Source organism: Chrysochloris asiatica, unplaced genomic scaffold (assembly GCF_000296735.1).
Source record: "Chrysochloris asiatica unplaced genomic scaffold, ChrAsi1.0 scaffold00197, whole genome shotgun sequence".
NCBI lineage: Eukaryota > Metazoa > Chordata > Mammalia > Afrosoricida > Chrysochloridae > Chrysochloris > Chrysochloris asiatica.
This window is the reverse complement of record NW_006408715.1, coordinates 327,573-348,548: the sequence shown is the minus strand read 5'-3', so window position 1 is coordinate 348,548 and position 20,976 is coordinate 327,573. Positions and strand designations below refer to the sequence as shown.

General features: G+C 46.9%; 1 protein-coding gene across 1 annotated transcript in view; it reads right to left on the bottom strand.

The window, feature by feature from the left end:
- TET3 (tet methylcytosine dioxygenase 3) overlaps nucleotides 1-20,976 on the bottom strand; it is a 161,295-nt gene that overhangs the window by 127,865 nt on the left and 12,454 nt on the right. Inside the window, exon 2 of the mRNA XM_006872404.1 lies at nucleotides 14,690-14,746. Coding sequence (XP_006872466.1) covers nucleotides 14,690-14,746 — 57 coding nt within the window. The remainder of the gene's footprint in view (nucleotides 1-14,689; nucleotides 14,747-20,976) is intronic.

The window sequence follows — 20,976 nt, the reverse complement described above, 5'->3', positions numbered from 1 at the left end:
ACACACCAGAAACTCATATGAAGTGCCTAAAATACCTCTACAGAGTACAGGCAATGTGCTATTGGGAATTTCAGGAGAGAGGGGCAGTATCAATCAGACAGTGTCACAGGGCAGCTAACAAATAAATAAATAAATAAATAAATAAAACAGGAGCATTTCTAATGTACCTACAGTAAAGAGGTAACAGAAATAGATCTCATTCACAACCGGGGCAAAAAATAACCACTACAGCATGCCTAGAATAAACTTTATAAGAAATATGCAAGATTCATATGAAGGAAACATTAAAATGTCAATGGATACACAGAAAGAATAGAATAAATGGAAACACAAAAACTTCCCATTCCCTGAATGAGAATTGCATGGAATTTAGAGATAATAATAATAATCTATTTTAGAGATAATAATCTATAATTATTCTCCTCAAAATGATCTCTGGATTCCACGCAATGCCAGAAGGAAATTCCAGTATTTTTCACAGAATTTGACGAGTGCACGGAATTGTGTTGAGAACCGAATGCAAAAGAAAAGCCAAGTAAATGTGGAGAGAAAAAAAAATGAGTAATTAGTGGGAACTTTTACCAAAATGTTACATAATACAAAAACTTGTTAATTTAGTTTAGCACTGAGAGAGAATCAGACAAATTATTCACTGAAGCTGAAGGGAGACTTTAAGACATACTCAGTAGATCAAAGTATTTATAATATGCTTAAATTAGAACTGCAAGCCACCAATAAAACTATAAATAATAAATGGACTGGGGATAATAAGCTTCCTATTTGGTAAAAGTTAGATCCCTACCTTATACCATATATAAAAATATTAATGGGTTCTGACTGCATAAAAATCAAATCCCTGAATGACAGACATACTAAAAAGCAACTAGACTATTATTTGTTTTCCCCAAAAAATATAACAAAAACACTGCTGACCACTCTGAAAAGATCACAGCAAGGAGTCCTGTATAGAATGTTAGAAAAATGTGGAACAAAACTCAAAATCATTAAAAAGATCTATGTTACTGATCTGACAAAGAGATTGGTGAGACCCCTAGTCACCCTTCAAGTCTGAAACTGACCTCACCCCTACAGCTCAACTTTCAGTCAAACAGGCCAATAAGGTGAATACACCACCAGAAAGGTTCACATCAACCAACTGCAAGAGATCAACAGGGCAGCATATGCCCAGGGAGAAAGCTCAAAAAGCAAGAAAGGATAGAAAGAAGGACGAATGGAAACAAGAAACACAGGAAGAAAGTGGAAAGTGTTGTTGAAAGGACTGCAATCAATGCCGCAAAACATAATGTGTATGAAATTGTTGAACGGAAAACGAATTTGCTCTGTAAACTTTCACCCAAATCACAATAAAAAGGTTTAAAAAATTAACAAGGTTAATATCAATAATATATTAAGAATCTCTATGGATCAATACAAATAATAATCTAATTAAAAATTGTTAACGAATACAGCACATAATATACAAAAGCACTGCAAAATGGCTATAATTTGAAAACATTCCCTGCTTCACTAATAGCAGAAATTAATGTAAAAATGAGACGCTATTTTCCCCCATCAAATAAGTTCTCATTCGCTGTTGGTGGGACAGTAAATTTGGCAGACAATCAAATTACCTTTTGGGAAATTTGGGTAATTTGGCAGTATCAACTAAAATTCTACTTTTATGACTTTGTCATATTCAAATACTTGAACAAGTATAATTTTTAAAATATGTACAAAAATGTTCATTACTACTTCATTCATAACTACAAAAGATTGGAACTGCAAAATGGTCATCAATATGAAACAACTTAAATAAACTATAATAAAATAATAAAATGAAACACTCCAGTCATTTAAAATACTAAGACAGATGTGATGACATGGAAAGATGTCCTCCATATATTAATAAGTGAATAAAAGATTACCAAAAAAAGTATTGCATAAAACATTTCTGTGAAAAAGTATGTGAAGCTCTTACACTCATTCTAAAGTCTGGAAAAATATACGGACATGTTTCCCACTGATATCAAGTTAATTGCAACTCATAGTGACCCTATGTTCCAAGAATATATATTTTTGCAGCAGCAGACAGCTTCATCTTTCTCCCACAGAGTGGCTGCTGGGTTTGAGCCATCAACCTTGCAGTTAGCAGCCCACTGCTTATCCCATTGTACCCAAGTAATAAGTATACTGAGATGGAGAGGAAACAAAGACTTTCTGTTTCCAATTTATAAGCTTTTATATTATTTGATTTCTTTAAGTGGGCAAGTATTTTCATTTAAAGTCCAAAGTGACTTTAAAAATGACTTTATCCATTATGAGGAGTCCTGGTGTAGCGCTGTGGGTTAATGTGCTAGACTGCAAGATCAGTTTGAACTGCAAGGTTGGCAGTTCAAGCTCACTATTCGCTCCCTGGTAACACTATACAGGGTGACCATAAGTCAGAACTGACTTGAGGGCACTTACCAACAACAAAATCCATTTTGGGGGAAAAAAAAAAAAAAAGAACAAACAATACTTCTATTGTTGGTTTCTATACAGTACCCAAAGCCTGTCCCTCACTATTACTGGTTTCTAGGTTGAACTCGAAGTCCATCCCTTCTCTGCCCTCTGCCAACACCTTACCCTTTCCTTTACTGCTAAGAATTTAGTATAAGAAAATTTAATTCCCCCAACTACCCCCCATGATGCTGTATCATCTACTTTATTTTGGCCAAATTGTTTCTCTGCTGGCTGAAGAAGTTTAGGCTAGAGTGCATAGGGCTCCACTCTCCCGGGTCCAGTATCATTGCGATGTGGATCCTTTGTTGTTTCTGTACAAGGAAGAGTGCAGGAATGGATCTTCTGTGGAGTGCTGCAGGCTCTTCCCAGGTGTTTCCCACCACGCCTTCCTAGGACTAAGGCTCCTTCTCTCTCCTCCTGTTCTCTCAAGAGCAGACTACAGAGGACACTGTTGATGGCATCAGGACACCAAGAAGTGGGTGAAAGAAGCAAGGCTGATCAAGACTAACCTGCAGCATAGGCCAGCTCATCTAGGCAAGGAGCTCTGGGCCAAAAAATTTCTTACTGTCCCTAGCTTCTGGCTTCATTTACTCTGGTACTAATGTGTTGAGGCTTGCCTGCTGTTGTTATGCACCATGGAGTTGATTCTGACTCATGGCTACATTACAGTACAGAGTAGAACTGCCCCACAAGGTTTCCTAGGCTGTAACCTTTACAGGAGCACTTTGTCAAGTCTTTTCTTCCCATTAGCAGCCGAGCACATAACCACTGCACATCATGGCTCCTGATGTCTAAAACGCCAATTTGGACTTAGGATTTCTTCTGGTCCCAGACAAAAGTTCAAACTACTCTGCTTAGGTTTGAAAAAGAAAGAAAAAAAAAGAAACAGATTTTCCACTGTACCTGACTTCCTAATCTAGTAAACTATTGCTAGGTCCCTAGCTGGGGGTTTTGAAACAAAGGCCAAGAGAGCAGTCAAGTGCCTTGCCATTGTTCTAAGTGCTGAGACCTCCTCAGGGGAGCCTACTGGGAGGAAGGGCCGGGCAGAACCCCCAAGAGCTCCAGCACTCACAAGCAAAAATAGCAAAACTTAAAGAGAACAAGGCCACAGTTGAGTTTGGAGAAAAGACCATTTTTAAATGATTTTGTTATCAAAGAATATAAAAAGTATTCTAAGGGTCCAAGTGGAGAATGTAGAGAGTACATACCAAATAAACTTAGAGAAAAGGAAAACAGTACAGACTAAAGCACAAATTAATGGTTTAGAAGATAGAGCACAAAACTGATGAATCTATGTGTTGTATTGGTCTTTGATAAGATTGTAAATTTGCCTAAGCTAAGCATGGAAAAGAGAAAAAAACTCAAGTGTCATTACTGTTGTTTGTTGTTGTTGTTGTTGTTATGTGCCGTGGAGTCAGTTCCAACTCATAGCCACCCTGTGAAGGGTTTGTGAGGCTATAAATCTTTACAGGAGCAGAAAGCCTCATATCTTTGTCCCGTGGAGCAGCTAGTAGCTTCGAACTGCTGACCTTGCAGTTTGCAGCCCGATTCGTAACCACTATGCTACCAGAGCTCCTTTTTAAGTGCATCAATTCGATTCCAACTCACAGTGACCCTGTATAAGATTTCCAAGGCTATAATTCTTTATGGGAGCTGAAAGCCTTATATTTTTTCCGTAGAGTAAAAGAACATACAATATACAACCTTAGAAATGAAAAATGTGAAAAAGTCACAGATACTAAGGGAACTGAAAAGCCCAGGTGTGGCACCATAGGATAAGCTCTGAACCAAAAGGTCTATCTGACCCACAAGGTCAATGGTTCAAATCCACCAGCAACCCCTTGGAAGCCCTATAAAGGGTCGCTATGAGTTGGAATGGACTCAATGGCACTTAACAACAAATGAATTTAACATGGAAGAATGGTCCTAGGAGAGCAGCAGTGCGCATCAGCTCTGAAGTCAGATGTTGCTGGGAGCAGCAGTGTGCATCAGCTCCGAAGTCAGATGTTGCTGGCCTCAAATCAGACTCCACCCTGAGTGAAACATCAGCTCAAAGTTAAGCTACAAGCCTGTTTCCCTCTCTAACAGCTGGAGCTACCACTACCTAACCCTCAGAGCTGTCATGAGGTCTAAGTAAGAAAATAATGAAACTTGTGCCCCCCACACAGTAAACACTCAAAACTTTGCTTCAGGGCTAGTTATTATGTACAATAGGTGAGGGTGGTTGTGTGCCACAGAGTTAATTCCAACTCAGAGACCCTGCATAGGTTTCTGAGGCTGTTAATCTGTACTGAGCAGAAAGAGTCATCCTTTTTTCTCAAGGAGTGACCGGTAGATTCTAACTACTGACCTTTCGGTTACAGCCCAGGTCATAATCCACTATGCTACTAGGGCTCCTTATGAAAAGTGCTGTTGTTGTTAAGTATCATCGAGTCAGTTCCAATCCACAGCGACCCTGTGTAGGGTTTCCTCGGAGCACATGGTGAGCTTGAACTGCCGAACTTGCAGTTCAAACGGCTTTGCAGTCTGGTGCATTTACCCACAGCATCACACCAGGACACCTTATGGCTGCACTTTATGGCTGCACTTCTTTATGTAGTAAGTAGGGTTGTTGTTGTTGTCAAGTGCGACTCATAGTGACCTTGTATAGGGTTTCCAAGGGGCAGCTGGCGAGCTTGAACCACCGACCTTGAAGTTCAAACATCTTTGCAGTCTGATGCATTAGCCCACAGTGCCACACCAGGGCTCCTCCTATGTAGAGTAGTTGTTGTTAAGTACCATTGAGTCGATACTGACTCATCGTGACCCTGTCTAGGATGTCCTAGGAGCAGATGGTGAGCTTGATCCGCTGACCTTGTGGTTCAGACCGACCTTGCAGTCCAGCATACAAAACCCACAGCACCATACCAGGACTCCTATGTAGTGTAGAGTGGACCATATAACAGTTTCTTTCCATTCTTATAAACACCACCATATAAAGGCTGAAGCAAACTCCAGCTAATGGTAGTCAACTGAAAGGTGAAATGATGAGTGAGTTTCCCTCCACCTGCTTCTGTTTCTTCCTGTTTTCTGAAATTTCCAAAGCATATATAATTTACAAAATAGAAGAGAGAGAACAAAATACCACATATATATACACAATAATAAGTTACAGATTTTTGGATTTACCCAAGACTGGGGTATGGCAAGGCTGAAAGCCAAGATAAAAAAGGCATTTTATAAGGAGGAACCAGCCACAGAGGAAAAGCAGCCCAGGTGTTTAAACACTTGGCTGCTAACTGAAAGCTTGGCAGTTCAAACCCATCAGCCTCTCCTTGGAAGAAAGATGTGGCAGTCTGCTTCTGTAAAGATTACAGCCTTGGCAACACCATGGGGCAGAGTTCTACTCTAGCCTATGAGTTGAAATCAAGTTAAGGGCAATAATGGGTGGGTAGAGCACACAGGTGTGGCTCTGTGGGTTAATGCGCCAGACTGCAAAGCCATTTGAACTGCAAGTCGGCAGTTCAAGCTCACCAGCTGCTCCTCAGAAACCCTATACAGGGTCACTATGGGTCGGAACAGATTCCATGGCACTTAACAACAAGAGCACACAGGAGTGAGTTGCCTGTAAGTTTCAGGAGCAGCCATATGGGCATGTAAAGGTGTCCTTGGAGACCCAAAGCTAGCACATGCTGCTATACTTGGTCTGACTCCCCAAATGCCATCAAAATCCTGGGCAATGGGAAGTAGGCACAGGGCAGGGGTATTCGTTTCCTGACCCAGTTGCTAGCTAACTACATGTTATTTTGTTTACCTTGTGAAAATTAACCACACTGCTCATAATGTATACATTTTCCAGTATGCATGCTAGACTTCAATTAAAATGTTAACACTAAGCACTAGACTGCAAACCACAAGGTCTGCACTTGGAGCCTGCCAGACATTCTGTAGGAGATAGCTGAGGCTTTCTGTTCCCGTGTGTGTCTGTGTGTATGTATGAGGATGTATGCTATGTGTAAGGAGCTCTGGTAGCGTAGTGGTTACAAGTTGGGCTGCGAATCGCAAGGTCAGCAGTTCAAAACTACCAGCTGTTCCGCAGGAGAAAGATGAGGCGTTCTGCTCTCGTAAAGATTTACAACCTTGGAAACCCTGTACAGGGTCGCTATGAGTTGGAACCGACTCCATGGCACCATAGCCACCAGCCACCACTATATATATTGAATAAATCTGTACTCATGGGTCAGTCTCATGGAACAGAACATTCAATCCAGTATTTTATCTGTCCTATCTCATTAGTCTCATTACCTTAAGTTTTCCAGATTCATCAAAGAATGAGAAGAAATTCCAGCATAACCCAGGGTACAGGAGGAAAGCCAAACTGGGTATAAGCCATGGCTCTTAATCAGCTGCATTCGAATCACCTGGTCATGATCGTCATGATGTGCCATGGAGTCGGTTCCAACTCATACCGACCCTGTACAGCATTTCCAAGGCTATAAATCTTAACAGGAATAGAAAGCCTCAACTTTCTCCCGTGGAACAGCTGGTAGTTTCGAACTGCTGACCTTAAGGTTCACAGACCAATTTGTAACCACTACACTACCAGAGCTCCTTTCAAAAATGCCCAGTACCAGGCTCTACTTCAGACCAGTTCCATTACTTTCAGAGGCTGGGGCTGGGATACTGATAGTTCCTTTTTAAAAAAAAAAAAAAAAACTCCCCAGATGACTATAACAAGTAACTGGGCTGAGAATCACGAAACTAGTTAAACCAGAGAGACTGGCCACTAGAAGCTCTCTAGGCAAGTTGAAACAGGCCCCTGCCTGTCTGGGTGGAGGCTGTGGGGGTGGAGGCAAGCATTTAGGGCTGGAGTGCCCTGGCAGCCACCCAGGACCTCCTCCACATCCCACTTCCCCCAGACATCAGGGTGAGCCCCAGTGAGAAGAAATGCTCTACATGGAGGCAGCATCTGCGGGGGACTGGGGGGGACTCCAGCAGTTGGACACAGCACCCTGGGTTCTGGTTCCCAGTTGAGATTACACTGGACCATATGCCAGGACAGCCCTAAAATACATACCACTCAAACCACACAATGCCAGAGCTAAGTCCTAACTACTCCTAACTACCACCACCCAGGGTCCAAATGACACCGCTGAAAACCCACAGCTGGAACTAGGAAGCCAAGGAGAAGTAATAATGGGAGGAGAGACCACATGGCAGAGATGAGAGTACAGGTCAACCATCAGGTAAGAAATAAGCACCGGGACAGGTGGCAGGGCCAGTGGAAGGTGATGCCAAATGGTCCATCTGCCTGGAGATTTCAGCATTAATCCCTGAGGCCCCATACCACTCGCACCTTGAGTCCATTCTCCCAAACTGCAGACCCCACATGTCTGTCTGATCCCAGCAGATGGCTGTCTTGGCTGAGCAGCACTGCAGCACTTTCAAATTCCCTGGATGACTCAGATACACAGTGGTCCTTGGCTTATACTTCACAAAGTGGTGTCCTCAGAGGGCCCCTCTGCTCAGTCTAGGACTTGGCACTGAGCTCAAAGCCTAGGGACATGAGCGGAGGTGGGCTCAGGCCACAAAGAGTGTCCTGGAATGAAGAGAACAGGCAAGAGAGGGGAGTGAGCCATAGGGCCAGGAAAAACATGGTGGGTATCAGCTGGGGAGAATCTGCAGCACTGCATGGAAAATCCATGTCTGTACTCCTCCCCTCAAGCTCAGGGTGCAGGGCAACAAGAATCCAAATAACAAAGATGAGTCTCCCCAATCTGGGTCCAGTAGAACCTGGTTGTGGTAACCCTATGCACCCCAACCTACACTTCTCCAAGCTGGCGGAGAAATGACTTGGCCCCGGTGTCAAACTTAGGGGAGGAGGTACAGAAAGAGCAGAAGGACCCATACAGAGTTCTCAGCCCCAAACCCCTTCCAGAGTCTCCTCCTCTGTCGTTAGTTACTAACCTCCCTGTTCTCCTCCCTCCTGCAGAGTGACTGGAACCTGGGCAGAGGTACAGAAAGGTAGACTGGCAGGAAACAGCTCCTTCTGTAAACTCCATCTGCTCAGCAGGACGGGCAACCAAGGCCTGCACTGACCTGCGGGCTATTAGCCCAAGACCCCAGGAGGTGGAATGGAAGACTGGGGGTGGTAGGTGGATGCTACAGAGCAGGCAAAGCAGTCAACAGAGTATGGAGCTCACTTTCAGGAATAAGTTGCAAACCCTTTCAATGCCTTTGTTTCCTTGGAAAAGCCCAAGAGGTTAGAATTACATGTGAAAATGCTTGGAGGCAGGGTTGAGAAATCCAATTACTTAATCACAAAGGGCATAGTAGTTCCAAGCCTCAGAGGTAACCAAGATTTCCTCAAACCCTAATCTTACTGTCCTTGGGACGTTTGTCTCTTAAGGAATATTTCTGTACAAAGTAGACACCCACCCCTAGCTCCCTCCTCACTTTCCTACGGAATCAGAAGCTATAATAGAAGAAAATTAGTATTTTTACTTTTTGTCTAAATGTTAGCATCTCGAGTGAATAGGCCAAAGATCCTCAGCAAGGAAGGGGAAAGGAAAACAAACCTGTTTGCAAGACAGAGGGGACTAGAGTGGGGACAAGAACATGGGAGATGCCCAAATTCATGCATTGAAAGATACTGAGGTGTCTGTCCTTACAAATTACCAGTGTGGAGTTTTGGATCCGTTTTCAGAGAAAAATGACTACACCTCTAGGTTATTACAAGCCACCAAATGGAAAATGCTCAAAATCCAAAGTGTCCTGCCTGAAGCAATAGCACTATAGTCTCCTGCAGGGCCTGTGTCCACTCTAGCACCTACAGAATTCCTGGCCTCATCCTTAACTGGGCTCTTCCTCTAAGTCTAGCAGTTTACGTAAACACAGTCCTGCCCTGCCATCAGACTTTGAGACCTGCAACGATGAAAGAGAAGGCAGCGGCATCCAGGTCTACAGACACTGAGGTGAAAGCACACCTTCCAGAGTACTCAGGGGAGAGTCTCTGGGTTAGAAAGACTTCCAAGAGGTGATTCCATCCCCAAGACGGAAGATTCAGGAGAGTAGAGAAATCTTGTCCAAACAAGAGGCAAAGAATCTATTCAGAGCCTGTCTGCACCCATAAGCAAAGTGGAAAAGTATGCTTCTCAAGGCATAGTCACCAATCTTTCCTATCGAAACACACAGACCATCTGAAGCTGACCCAGGATTGAGTACAGGGTCAGTGACCCCAATTCACTAGGCAGCTCACAGAACAGCAAGGATGGTGCTGCATTCCAAGGCAGTCACACGGGGCATGAGCTGCCAACTAGCTGTACCAGGTAGGACCAGGTAAGTTATCTGCCATGTTTTGGCTATTTAAACAAGAAAATAAAAGCTGGTTCTCTCCCACATTTAGTTTGAGAAAAAACTAACTTTTGGATGCAACTCCTTCATTTTATAGAGGAAACTGAAGCCCCAGGGCACTGAATCACTTCCACAAAGCTAATGGCAAAACCAAAGAGCAGGTGGGAAGTAGGGAATGGAGAGGAAAATAAACTAGACAACTGCACTTCTCACCGTCATCTTCCAGCCAGTGGGTCACGTTGATGTCTTCTGACGCTGGAAGGGTCAACAGGATCCACCCGTTCATTATGAGAAAGAATTTCAGGTACCAGGTCAGCTTCCCAGGCACGGTATTTCCACCCAGCTTTACCTGAGTCTCAAACTCAACATATCTATGGTCAACATCTTCCTTTCAAAGCTAAGTTCCCTTCCCATCTATTCCATTTCTGGACCCTACTTCCCTTATCTCTCATTGTCAGGTCCGGAAAACTAACTTATTAAAAAGCAAGTCCGGTATATTGCCTTTTCCTTAATCAAAGTGCCCCGAACTTGATTCACTGAGGCAGTGACAAAAGAGCAGCTGTGAGGAATGAGTTTTGTCTGCCATGTGCGCATTTCACAGACCCAAACACAGAATTAAGATCAAAATTGTGTACCGCATAAAAAACAAAAACTGCCCATGCAGATCTTCCCACTTACAGCTATGACTTTAGTCATTTAGTTAATGTCTCTGAGTCTCTTCCTTCAAATGGTTTTCTGAGGATCAAATAATAGTTCCTCTTTCAGGATTTAGTAATGTACTGGGACTTGGTAAATGCTTAGTAAATTGTTGAAAGACAAAAAGCTAGGAATGGGGCCACAGCTCTAGACAGCACAAAAATCTACAGATTTTCATCATCCAAGCCAGACCTGTCCCCTATTCAACCACCCCACCACCCACTGCATCGAGTCACACTGCCATTGAGTCACACTGCCATCGAATCAATTCTGACTCATAGCAGCTCATGTAGGGTTTTCTGAGACCGTAAATCTTTACAAGAGTAGCCTCATCTTTCTCCTGCAAAGTGGCTGGTGAGTTTGAACCACTGACCTTGCGATTAGCAGCCCACAGAGTCACCAGGGCTCCTTTACTGACCCAAAGCTTCCTAAATTAACCTAAATGGAAGCCGTCTCCTTCTCAGAAGCTGAGGCAACACCAGGAACAAGGGTGAGTCCTCAGCAAATTACGAGAGCCCAAGTGTAAGAAGAAACAAGTCCAAGAGGTCAATGGTGGGGAAAACAGGACTTAAGAATTGGTAGTCCCAATTTGAGAAGAACTGGAAATGACAAAAGCTAAGCCAAACCAAAGCCTTTCTCCCCTCTCCAAACCACCCCAGCCAACCAAACCATTTGCTATAGTCTCCAGCACATGTGAGGGATTTGGCAAGACCACAAAGCCCAGTTCTAACAGAACTGTCTTTCAGCAGCTGGAGGGAGCCTGTGCCCAAGGCCTTCCTCTGAGAACCCAGTAAAGACGCTACAGTAGTCATCAGTGTGGTCCTGGAGGGCAGTTCACTTCTGCCCACCCACAGTCTATCTTACAAAGTTCTTATCTTCTCCCATGACGTTCAAAAAAGGTTGGGGTCACCAAGGAAGGTAGATCTGTGCACTAGGATCCTAACTCCAGTTCTTACCAGGCACTGGGGGAAGCCTATCCTTAACCACCACCAAAATTCCCTTGGTTGGTACTGCTCATGCTCTAGCTCAGCCCGCTCATCTGCTTCCATAGCCTTCCAAGTACCCTGCTGCTTGTAAACAGACTTCAGAGAGAAGGGGTTCCTCTTGGCACCTCACAAAGGGATGGGGAGTAGGAAGAGGCAGCAAGAAAGAACTAACAGAAGTGAGTCACAGAGTGAGGAAAGTCAAGGATCGGAGCTTCTTGACAAAGGGGCATTTCTGTGGTGTCAAAAGAGAGACAAAAAGAAAATCTCAAAATAGTTTGCAGAAATCCTCAGCCAAACAGGGTTCCCAAGGGACAGAGTGTGGGAGCAGCCAGCGTAAGAGCCCAACAGCAGGGCAGCAGGTACTTTCAGCACTGGGCACTTATTCCTGTCCAGGATGCCAAGAAAGAGTCAGCAGCCACAGTGTATGCTAGGCTATGTTCCCTGAGATCTCATGGGCAGACATCTAACATGCCAGGCAGTAAAATAGCTTACATTTATCAAGCTCAGTTCTGTGCAACACCCTGTACTAAGGCACCATGTACACCCAGACCAGATGCTGTTGAATCAATTTTGATTCATGATAACTGCATGTGTGACTGAGTAGAACTATATTCTACAGGGTTTTCAATAGCTGATTTTTCAGAAGTATACCATTATGCCTTTCTGGATACAAATCTCCAATTTTTCAGTTAGCTCCCAAGTGCACTAACCATTTGTAATCCCCCAGGGATTCCCTGTAGAGCCACACATCATAGATATTCTTGAAACCCCAGCAGGACTCAGCACAGAATAGATGTACATATTCCCACTGGCTGCTAGACAGCCTTCATGATTAAGGTTCACCTGTCCTGCACCCTTCCTGAAGGAACACAGACCATGACACCAAAACGATCTGGTGTTCAAGAGTCTGATCAGAAGGTGTTCACACACCAGATAGTTCTTCTTACACCAAGACCTGGTGATAGAAAAGGAAGCTGCTCCATCCCAGAATAGGGAGATACCACTCCCAACTGGTCACTGTGTAGAGGGAAGGTGGCCCCAGGAATTGGGACTTTGACCTGGGTGATTGCTGGCTGTGCCGGAGTCAGGCAGAGAGAAATCTACTATTCTCAGACAGACAACTCAACAATAAAACAAGCACAGACACACCTCAGAGCTTTAAAAACTCAAGTCAGTTCGGGTCCCACTCTGAGAAGGGGAAAAAGGAAGACTGACTGGTTTTCCAAGTAGCCTAGCCACATACCCACAACCCTAAGGGCCTGGGAACCTCCACAGGACTGCAGAAAACCGCCTCCCCTCCCTCCTGGGCTAGCAGAATGCAGGCAGGAAGAAATGGAGCACACACTTGGAAAGAGCTGAAGGGAAGCAGGTCTGCCAGGGAAGAGTCACCACTACAGCAGGAGGGGGTGCTTTCAGGAGTAAACAAACCTGCCAGCAGCGGCGGTCCTTTCTCCCAGCAGAGAGAGAAGTTCTGGCTGATGAGGCCGGAGGTACAGAGGAGGTGGAGCTGTCCCTTCCCTGAGCCCATCTGTCCTCACCCTCTTGGCTTGCTTTTCCCCAGGTGGGGGCAAAACAGGTCCACTCCATGATCTCCACTCCAAGCCCTACAACAGCGCATACATGCTGACAGCTCCCCTAGTCAGCAGTGGGAGGCCAAGCAAGGAAGCGGTGGTAGAAGCTGAGGGCTCTGCTCTGGAGAGGAACCTGTGTCAAGCTCTCTCCTCCACACCCACAGCCTCACCAATACCAACCACCTTCTACTTGCCTTGGGGCCTCCCACAGTCTCATCCCAGCCTGGGGATCGCCCACAACACTCAGCATCACCCAGGCATGCCCAGCTCCCCAGGGAAGCCGATGCCACCTGGCTTTTCTCCTTCCCCCAGAAGCAAAATTCTTGCCCCTCCCCCAAACACTTCCTTGCCTCCAGTTCTTGTGGACTGAGGCCAGGGAACCACCCTGGCCTCCTCATCCACCCTGCAGCCTCACCCAGGAGCCCCTGGGGAAGCAGAGCACCCCCCCCCAAAAGGCAGTGAGGCAACTGGGTGCCACTTCCAGCACCTCCGCGGAGCTTTCCACAGCTTTCCCAGGAAGCTGTAGGAGGGTTTCCAGGGAGGAAAGAATAGGAGCATCTGGGGACACAAAGCAGCTACTGGAACTACCTGTTACCAAAGGACTCCTGGGGCTGAAGGGAAAGGTGGGGCTGGAGCAGGAACAGGTCCCCTCCATTCTAGGTGGGCAGGACATGACCACCTGTCCTCACACTCCTTCACCAGCTACTCTACATTGGACTTGAGAGGCAGCCACACTGAGCTGCCTCCAGCTCTGTCTCTTCTCCTTGGGCCAGTTTAGGATACTGCTGAGTAATCCTAAACTCACAGTGGGTCCCCAGCCCTTAAAATAGGGCAAAGCCCAAGGAAACCTACTGACCCTGGCTCCTGGTTACCTGAGAGGAATGGCTGTGGTTTCAGAGTAATGGCTGGTGCTGATACTCCACTGGACTCTTCTCTCCCCTGCCCCACATACGTCAGCCCCCACCCGCAGACAACCACATGGAGCAGCACAGTCCCCCTTTCTTTGCTTCCCACACACCTGGTAATACTCCCTTCCTGGCCCCCAGAGTACAGCAGACACCCGCAGGATTCCCAGCCATGATGTTGCATCAGCCCCCACCCTACCGAAAATATCCTCACCCCCACCACCTCCTCTCCAGCCATCTCCATGGTGACAGCAGCATGACTAATGACACCCTATCAGCTTCAGACTCAGGAGCGCAAGTCCCAGCCACTCGCCGCCAACCCCCCCTCGGGATTTCTGCAGATTGGATGCCAACCAAGAGAGCCAGGGGCATTCTCAAGAGACTCCCAGAGACAGGTGGGGAATGGGGTTCACGTCTTTTCAAAAAATAATAACAAACAGTTCAACAAACAAAACCCCAACTGCACCCAAACCATCCAGCTGAGAAAGCAAAAAGAATCCAAACAAAACCCACACAGGCCTGAGAATTCATTGGCCGCCCACACCCCCACCCCTCCCCCTCAGCTGCTGTTACACACAGTGGGAGATTAAGGGGTCACCATAGAAGACCCTTTATTTTTATCCAATCCCATCAAACACTTCACCCCTCCCTCGCACACATTCTCACACTCTCACACACACACACACACACAAGGTACCTTGACAGCCGCCCCTTGTCCCCACGGCCCGGCTCCTTCACCAGCCTTTATTTCCACCTGCAAGAGAAGCCAGAGAGACTGATAAGCCAGGCTGATACCAAGAAAGAAGCAAAGTCCTTCTGCTACCCCACCACCACCACCACTGAAGAGGAAGGAGACGGGAGGGGCGGGGGTCTTGGAAAGAAAGAGCAGCAGGGACCATCTTCTTGCCTCCAGTTGCCACCCGGAATCGCTGTTGATAGGTTTCTCCGCCTTCCTGTGTGTTTTTGTTTTCAATTCTCCTTTCTTAAGCCTCCCTGGGGTCCAGGAGGACACTGCCCCTCCTCCCTGCATCGGGCTCCCCTCTTCCCCGCGCGCCCTGTCCGCTCTACCTCGGCCGGCCTCCTCTGGTGCATCGACCCGCCGCCTGGCCTCCCATTATCCCTGCCGGAGCGCACGGAAGGAGGCACTGCAGAGGCGGCGGCGGCCAGCTGCCGGCTTGGCTCCCCTCCCCGCCGCAGGCGAGGATGGTGTGCGAGGGGGCGGCGCGCTCACCAGCCAATCCCAGTGGCCGGCCAAGCGGGGGCAGGGCCAGTGGCTGGACCTGCCCAGCCGGGAAGCAGGGGCCCCACTGGGAAGGGTGCTGCCGGAGCCGTGTTGGCAGCTTCTCAGGCCCGCCAAAGCTCCCTGGTAGGCTGGGGGATCCCGGCGAATCTCTCCCTGCGCTGGAGTAGGGGACCCTGAAGGTAAAATCCAGAAGGCGTCCTCTGCCTTCAGAGTATTACCTTCAGGGTCAAAGATGACAGACTGATTACTGACTGCGCCTAGGGGGAGAGCAGCCGCTGGTGGAATTCCAGTCACTCTAATCCCAGGAAACATACACTGCCTAGCAGCAGCCAGGAAAGTGTCAAGCCCTAAACAACATGAGGAGCAATAGCCCCTTCAACCCTGGGGGTGGTAAGGTCGGGGGAGCCCAGGCTCTAGAAACTACCCTATTTTGCAGATGAAGAAACCAAGCAAGTAACTTTACCCAAGGTCACACAGCATAAAGACATGAGAGTGGAGACTCCAATCCAGGTCTACTGGCTGTAACCATTGTACAGGTTTACTCCTCCACTCTCACCACCAACTGCCCCTCCTCCCCAGATGCCTCACCAAGTCAGCCTTGCCTTCCCCACACACACATCCCCACCTCACTCAGCGTCACTCCCTTGCGTCCTACCTGAACATACCCACTCCATCAAACAGCCCCCTCCACCCCCACAATGTCTTCTCCTTTCTTGGAAAGGACCAGAAAAGGTAAAGGAAGGAAGTGGCCCAGGCCCCATCAGCTCTGACCTTGTAGGCCTTCTACTCTGTACCTTGAAAGAAGGTAACAGAAGGGAGAAGACAACCCTGTAGTCCACTGGGATTTAATTCCTGAGCATCACAGGCGGCATCCGTTCAATCCCATCTTTCCCCTATAGCTAAACACTCTAGGCTTCCACTTCCTAGAAAGGTGGACTGTCACAGCCTCTGGTAGCCAAGTTCAGTTCCTGACTGCAGCATCACCTACCTGATGATGATAAGAACCTTGGTAGTCTTATCTTACCTCTCTTAGTAAAATGGGGCCAAACTTTGTTATCTCATACAGTTGTGAGGATTCCATGAAGAAATTCCACAAAGTGCCTGCCACACTATGGATCATATGTTGTCACTTTTAATTTCTGAAAGAGCTCATCAGGTGCAATTTATTCTTGAAGATGAATAAGCTGAGGCCAGGGAGGGAAGTGGCTCCCCTGACTAGTCAGGGCATCCACCACAGATGCCCTATCTCTACTCCCTACTCACACTCATACACTCAGAGTGGGATGATAGCAGAGATGACCTCTAGTGAGGGCAATCCAGTAGGCACTGAGGCCTACACCTGCCTCTTTCCTGGAGACACAAAGGGCAGCCTTGATGGGCTTCTCCCCAGAGCAGAGAAAGAGGCAGATGACAAGGACTCCACTTGGCTTCACCAGGACAAGAGCTAAGTGGTAAGTAGGAAACTGGGCTCCCGCACCTCTTAGCTTTTGTCCTAGTCAAGCCAAGTGGAGTCCCTCCTTCATCCTGGTCCCTCATATCTTCACTGTGTCTGCTGCAGGGTAAAAGAGACCAACACAGCTTAGACAATAGCAATTACTGCTGTTACTGCTACATTTGCCACCATTTATTAAGACAGTTCAAACCCACCAGGCATTCCTTGGAAACCCTACATAGGGTCACTATGAGTCAGAACCAACTCAATGACACTCAACAAAAGCACCAACTATACACAAGGCACTGTGCCAATCATACAATGTTGCTGTTGTTAAGTACTGTCAAGTTGGTTCTGACTCATCATGGCATCATACAGGGTTTCTGAGGAAAACAAGCCAAGACTCCAACCATGCTGACTCCAAGATGACCCAGGGAGTCTGGGTGTGGCACTGTAGGATAAGTGATGGACCACAAGGTCGGTTTGAACAGCAAAGTCTGCAGGTCAAACTTACCACCTATACAGAGTCACTATGAGTCGGAAACAACTTGACAGCACTTAATAACAATAGCAATTGAGTTGTTGGATTATGAATTGAACTGCTAACTGCAAGGTCAGCTGTTGAAATCTACCAGCTACTCTGTGAGAGAAAAATGAGGCTTTCTGTTCCCACAAAGATGTACAGCCTCAGAAACCCTACACAAGGTTGCTGTGAATCAGAATCGACTCCACAGCACACAACCACCACCACCACCACCATAGTAACCATGGAGTCCTGATGTGGCACGACAGGATGGGCAATGGACTGCTAATCAAAAAAGTTGGCAGTTCAAACCCACCAGCCACTGCTCTGAAACTCTATGCAGGGTCACTATAAGTTGGAACCGACTTGACAGCACATAACAACAGCAGCAGTAACCGTACTATGTTGTTGTTTTAAGTGCCATCAAGTCAGTTCCGACCATAGCAACTCTGTATAGGGTTTTCAAGGAAATGACTGGTGAGTTTGAACTGCCGACCTTGTGGTCCAGGGCGTTATTCTGCAGCAGCACACTAGGACTCCAACAATGTTATGTTGTTGTTGTTGGCAACTGCTGTTGAGTCGTTTCCAACCTAAAGCGACCCTGTACAGGATTTCCAAGGAACAGCTGGTGAGCTTGAACCGCAGTTCAAACCGATTTTGTAGTCCAGCACATTACACCACAGCACCACACCAGGATTCCAACCATACTGTGTTGTTAAGTGCTGATGAGTCGATTCCAATCCATAGCGACCCTGTACAGGGTTCTGAGGAGAGACTGGTGAGTTTGAACTACTGACCTTCTGGTTCATGTGGACTTTGCAGTGTATTAACCCACAATGTCATACCAGGACTCCAACCATGCTATTATTGTTGTTAAGTGCCATCAAGTCAATCCCAACCCATAGCGACCCTGTATAGGGTTCCCAAGAAGCAGCTGGTGAGCTTGAACCACCCATCTTGCAGTTCAAACAACTTTGCAGTCTGATGCATTAGCCCACAGAGCCACACCACACCCTATAGGCCCATCTTATTTTCCACACACCACCTTGTCTGTTATAGGGAAATGGACTTAAGAGATGTTACTTGACCCTTTGAGTGGTTGATGATGCATGGAGGGGATTGGAACCATGGCAATGAGATGATATACGATGGAATGAATATAAAACTAAAGTTCCCCCATGTAAACTATCACGTAATTCACAATAAAACATTTTTTAAATTTTTAAATAAATAAATAAATAAACAGAACTTTAAAAGAGAGAATAAAAAGAGATGTTACTTGCCATCAATATACAGCTTGTGAGTACAGGGCTGAAATTTAAATCTAGATCCTCTTCTCTCCAACTTTCTAATCTCTCTCTCTGTCTCTCTGTCTCTCTCTCTCTCTCTCTCTCTCTCTCTCTCTGCCAACCCCAAGGAGTTGCAAAGAGGGCTGGATCACTGGAACCTGACCACTTCCCTTTAAGTTATGAGTCTGAGAATGATAACATTCTCATGCCTCAGAGACTTTGCCCATGGGGCTCATTCAACTTGCAGTCAGCCCCCTTTCCCCTCCCAGGAAGCTCTTAGGGTACAAGCCTTAATCTAAATGCTCTCCACAGCTTTCCCAGATCGCCAAGCCCACACAGGCACCACCCACTCCTCCCGGGTCCTGGAGCACCCACCAGTCACAGTGCAGTGCAGGGCAGGGCAGTTGTTTATTTACACGGCAGTCTTTTCCACGTGGGTGGGGGCTGTCTTCCCCACTTTACTAGGCTCTGCACAGAGGTGGAATGTGCTAAACCAAGTTTCTACACAGGGAGGTGGAGAAGCGGGGGATGGGCCCTGAGATGTGGACAGCTGCTCTCAGAAGCCCTGAGGGACACCCTACTCTCCTGTCTTTTCTTACCAAACTGCAACAACCCCCTGTTCTGTCTCTTCTGCCCAGCCTCAGTCATAGGTCCAGTCCTGTACCCCAGCAGCCCACAGCAATCCCCGAAGAGCCCAAGGTCTGAGAAGCCTGCTGTTCCCCACTCCTTCCTACATGGTCATCTTGCCTTTTACTGGGGTATCCAGAATGCCAGGGCTTGAAGGCAACACAGAAGTACATGATGAGGCCAGAAACTCACCTGGGGCCACTCTGCCTCTAGCTGGGGGCCTCTTCTCACCTATACCTGCTCTCCCCCCTCCACCTCTATGCTCTTCTCTCTACCATCTTTCTAGACTTGGGGGTCTCACCATAAGGGACCCAAAATCTGGACCCCCTGCATGATGTCCAAGGGTACCTGCCCACCTTCTATCACATCCCCTAGTCCCTAGAGCATTCTCAGCAGGAGAACTGGGGCTCAGTCCTGCCCACGAGAGAGGCTAATGGATTCACTCACCATCAGGACACACAAAATACCCCAACACCCAACAAACCCTAAGGAACATGGACACCCATAGGCTAGACCCCACACAGAAATAAATAAGAGAGCAGGGAATGCCATCCAGACACAGGTATGGGGAACTGGCAGGAAGATTTACCAAGCACCAACCCCACATCCTGGTGTTGCATTGTGGGTTAATACACTGGACTGCAAAGTTAGTTTGAACCACAAGGTTGGTGGTTCAAGCTCACCAGCCGCTCCTCAGAAACCCTATGCTGGGCCGCTATAGGAACTGACTTGAAGGCATTTAACAACAACAATCCCACATCAGGCTCCAAACACAGACTGTGACAGACAACATCTTATTTAACCCTCAAAACAAACCAATGCAAATCGGGATGCATAGAGAGGCCCAAGGTCACACACAAAGGTACCGTCAGGGTATAGTCAGACCTGCTCTATGCAGCTTTGTGCTTTTCACATCAACCAACCTGACTAGAGTTGGCAGAAGACAGAGGGAGACTGGCTGCTCTTCCTCCTTTGCCACGGCTCGTGTCCTGAAAGAGGTCACTTTCCACGGAGTTTTACTTCAATGCTTAGTTCAAGCCCTACTTCCTCCAGGAAAGCCTCCTCCAGTTACCCCAGACCTCTGCCAGTTGACAACACTTCTGACCTTTTTAACCTTCTAACACCTGGTACTGCTACTTGTTCTCTCTATACATCCGTCCTGCCTCCCCAACTAGAATTGCTTAGGTTGTGCCTTTCCAAAGCCCCTGCAAGGGGTTTCCCAACTATCTACACACTGAAGGCACTGGAATCGAGTGTGGGAGAAGTCAGTGACCTTCTCTTCCCTCTCCGTCATACAAAGGATTCTGCCAGAGAAACCCAACACCCGCCCCCACCTTCAGAGCCTCTATTTGAAGGCCCCAGTGTCCACGCATCAATTTCCACTCAAGTAATTGCAGCCTATCACACACACATCATCCCCTATATTTGAAACTCTTTGCAGTTGTCATGGGAACTGCCTTTGCCTTCATTCACTAATCAGCTTCACAATTAGCTTTGGAAACGGAAGTCTGTGTCAATAGCAATCGCGGGGAAGAAGAAGTCGAGACGGAGGAGGAAGAAGCGCAGCAGGAGCAAGAGAGGAATGAACAATGTTCCTCCTTCAGGATGCAACAGAACTAGACTGAACCAAGGTATTCAGCAATGTCCAAGGGAAGATGGTCATGAGCCAACCAACAACTTCACCTGCAGCTTCCAGACCAGCAAACAGAATGCACCCAGGGCCACCAAGATGACAGGTAGCAGTCACAGCCCATGTTTCCTCACAGATAGCTTGTAAGATAGGTCTTAAACTCTATGAACCCAATTTGAGTCTGTCCCATCCTGAAGTGAACAGCCTTAGACCATCAAATGTTCCAGGACCACATGATAT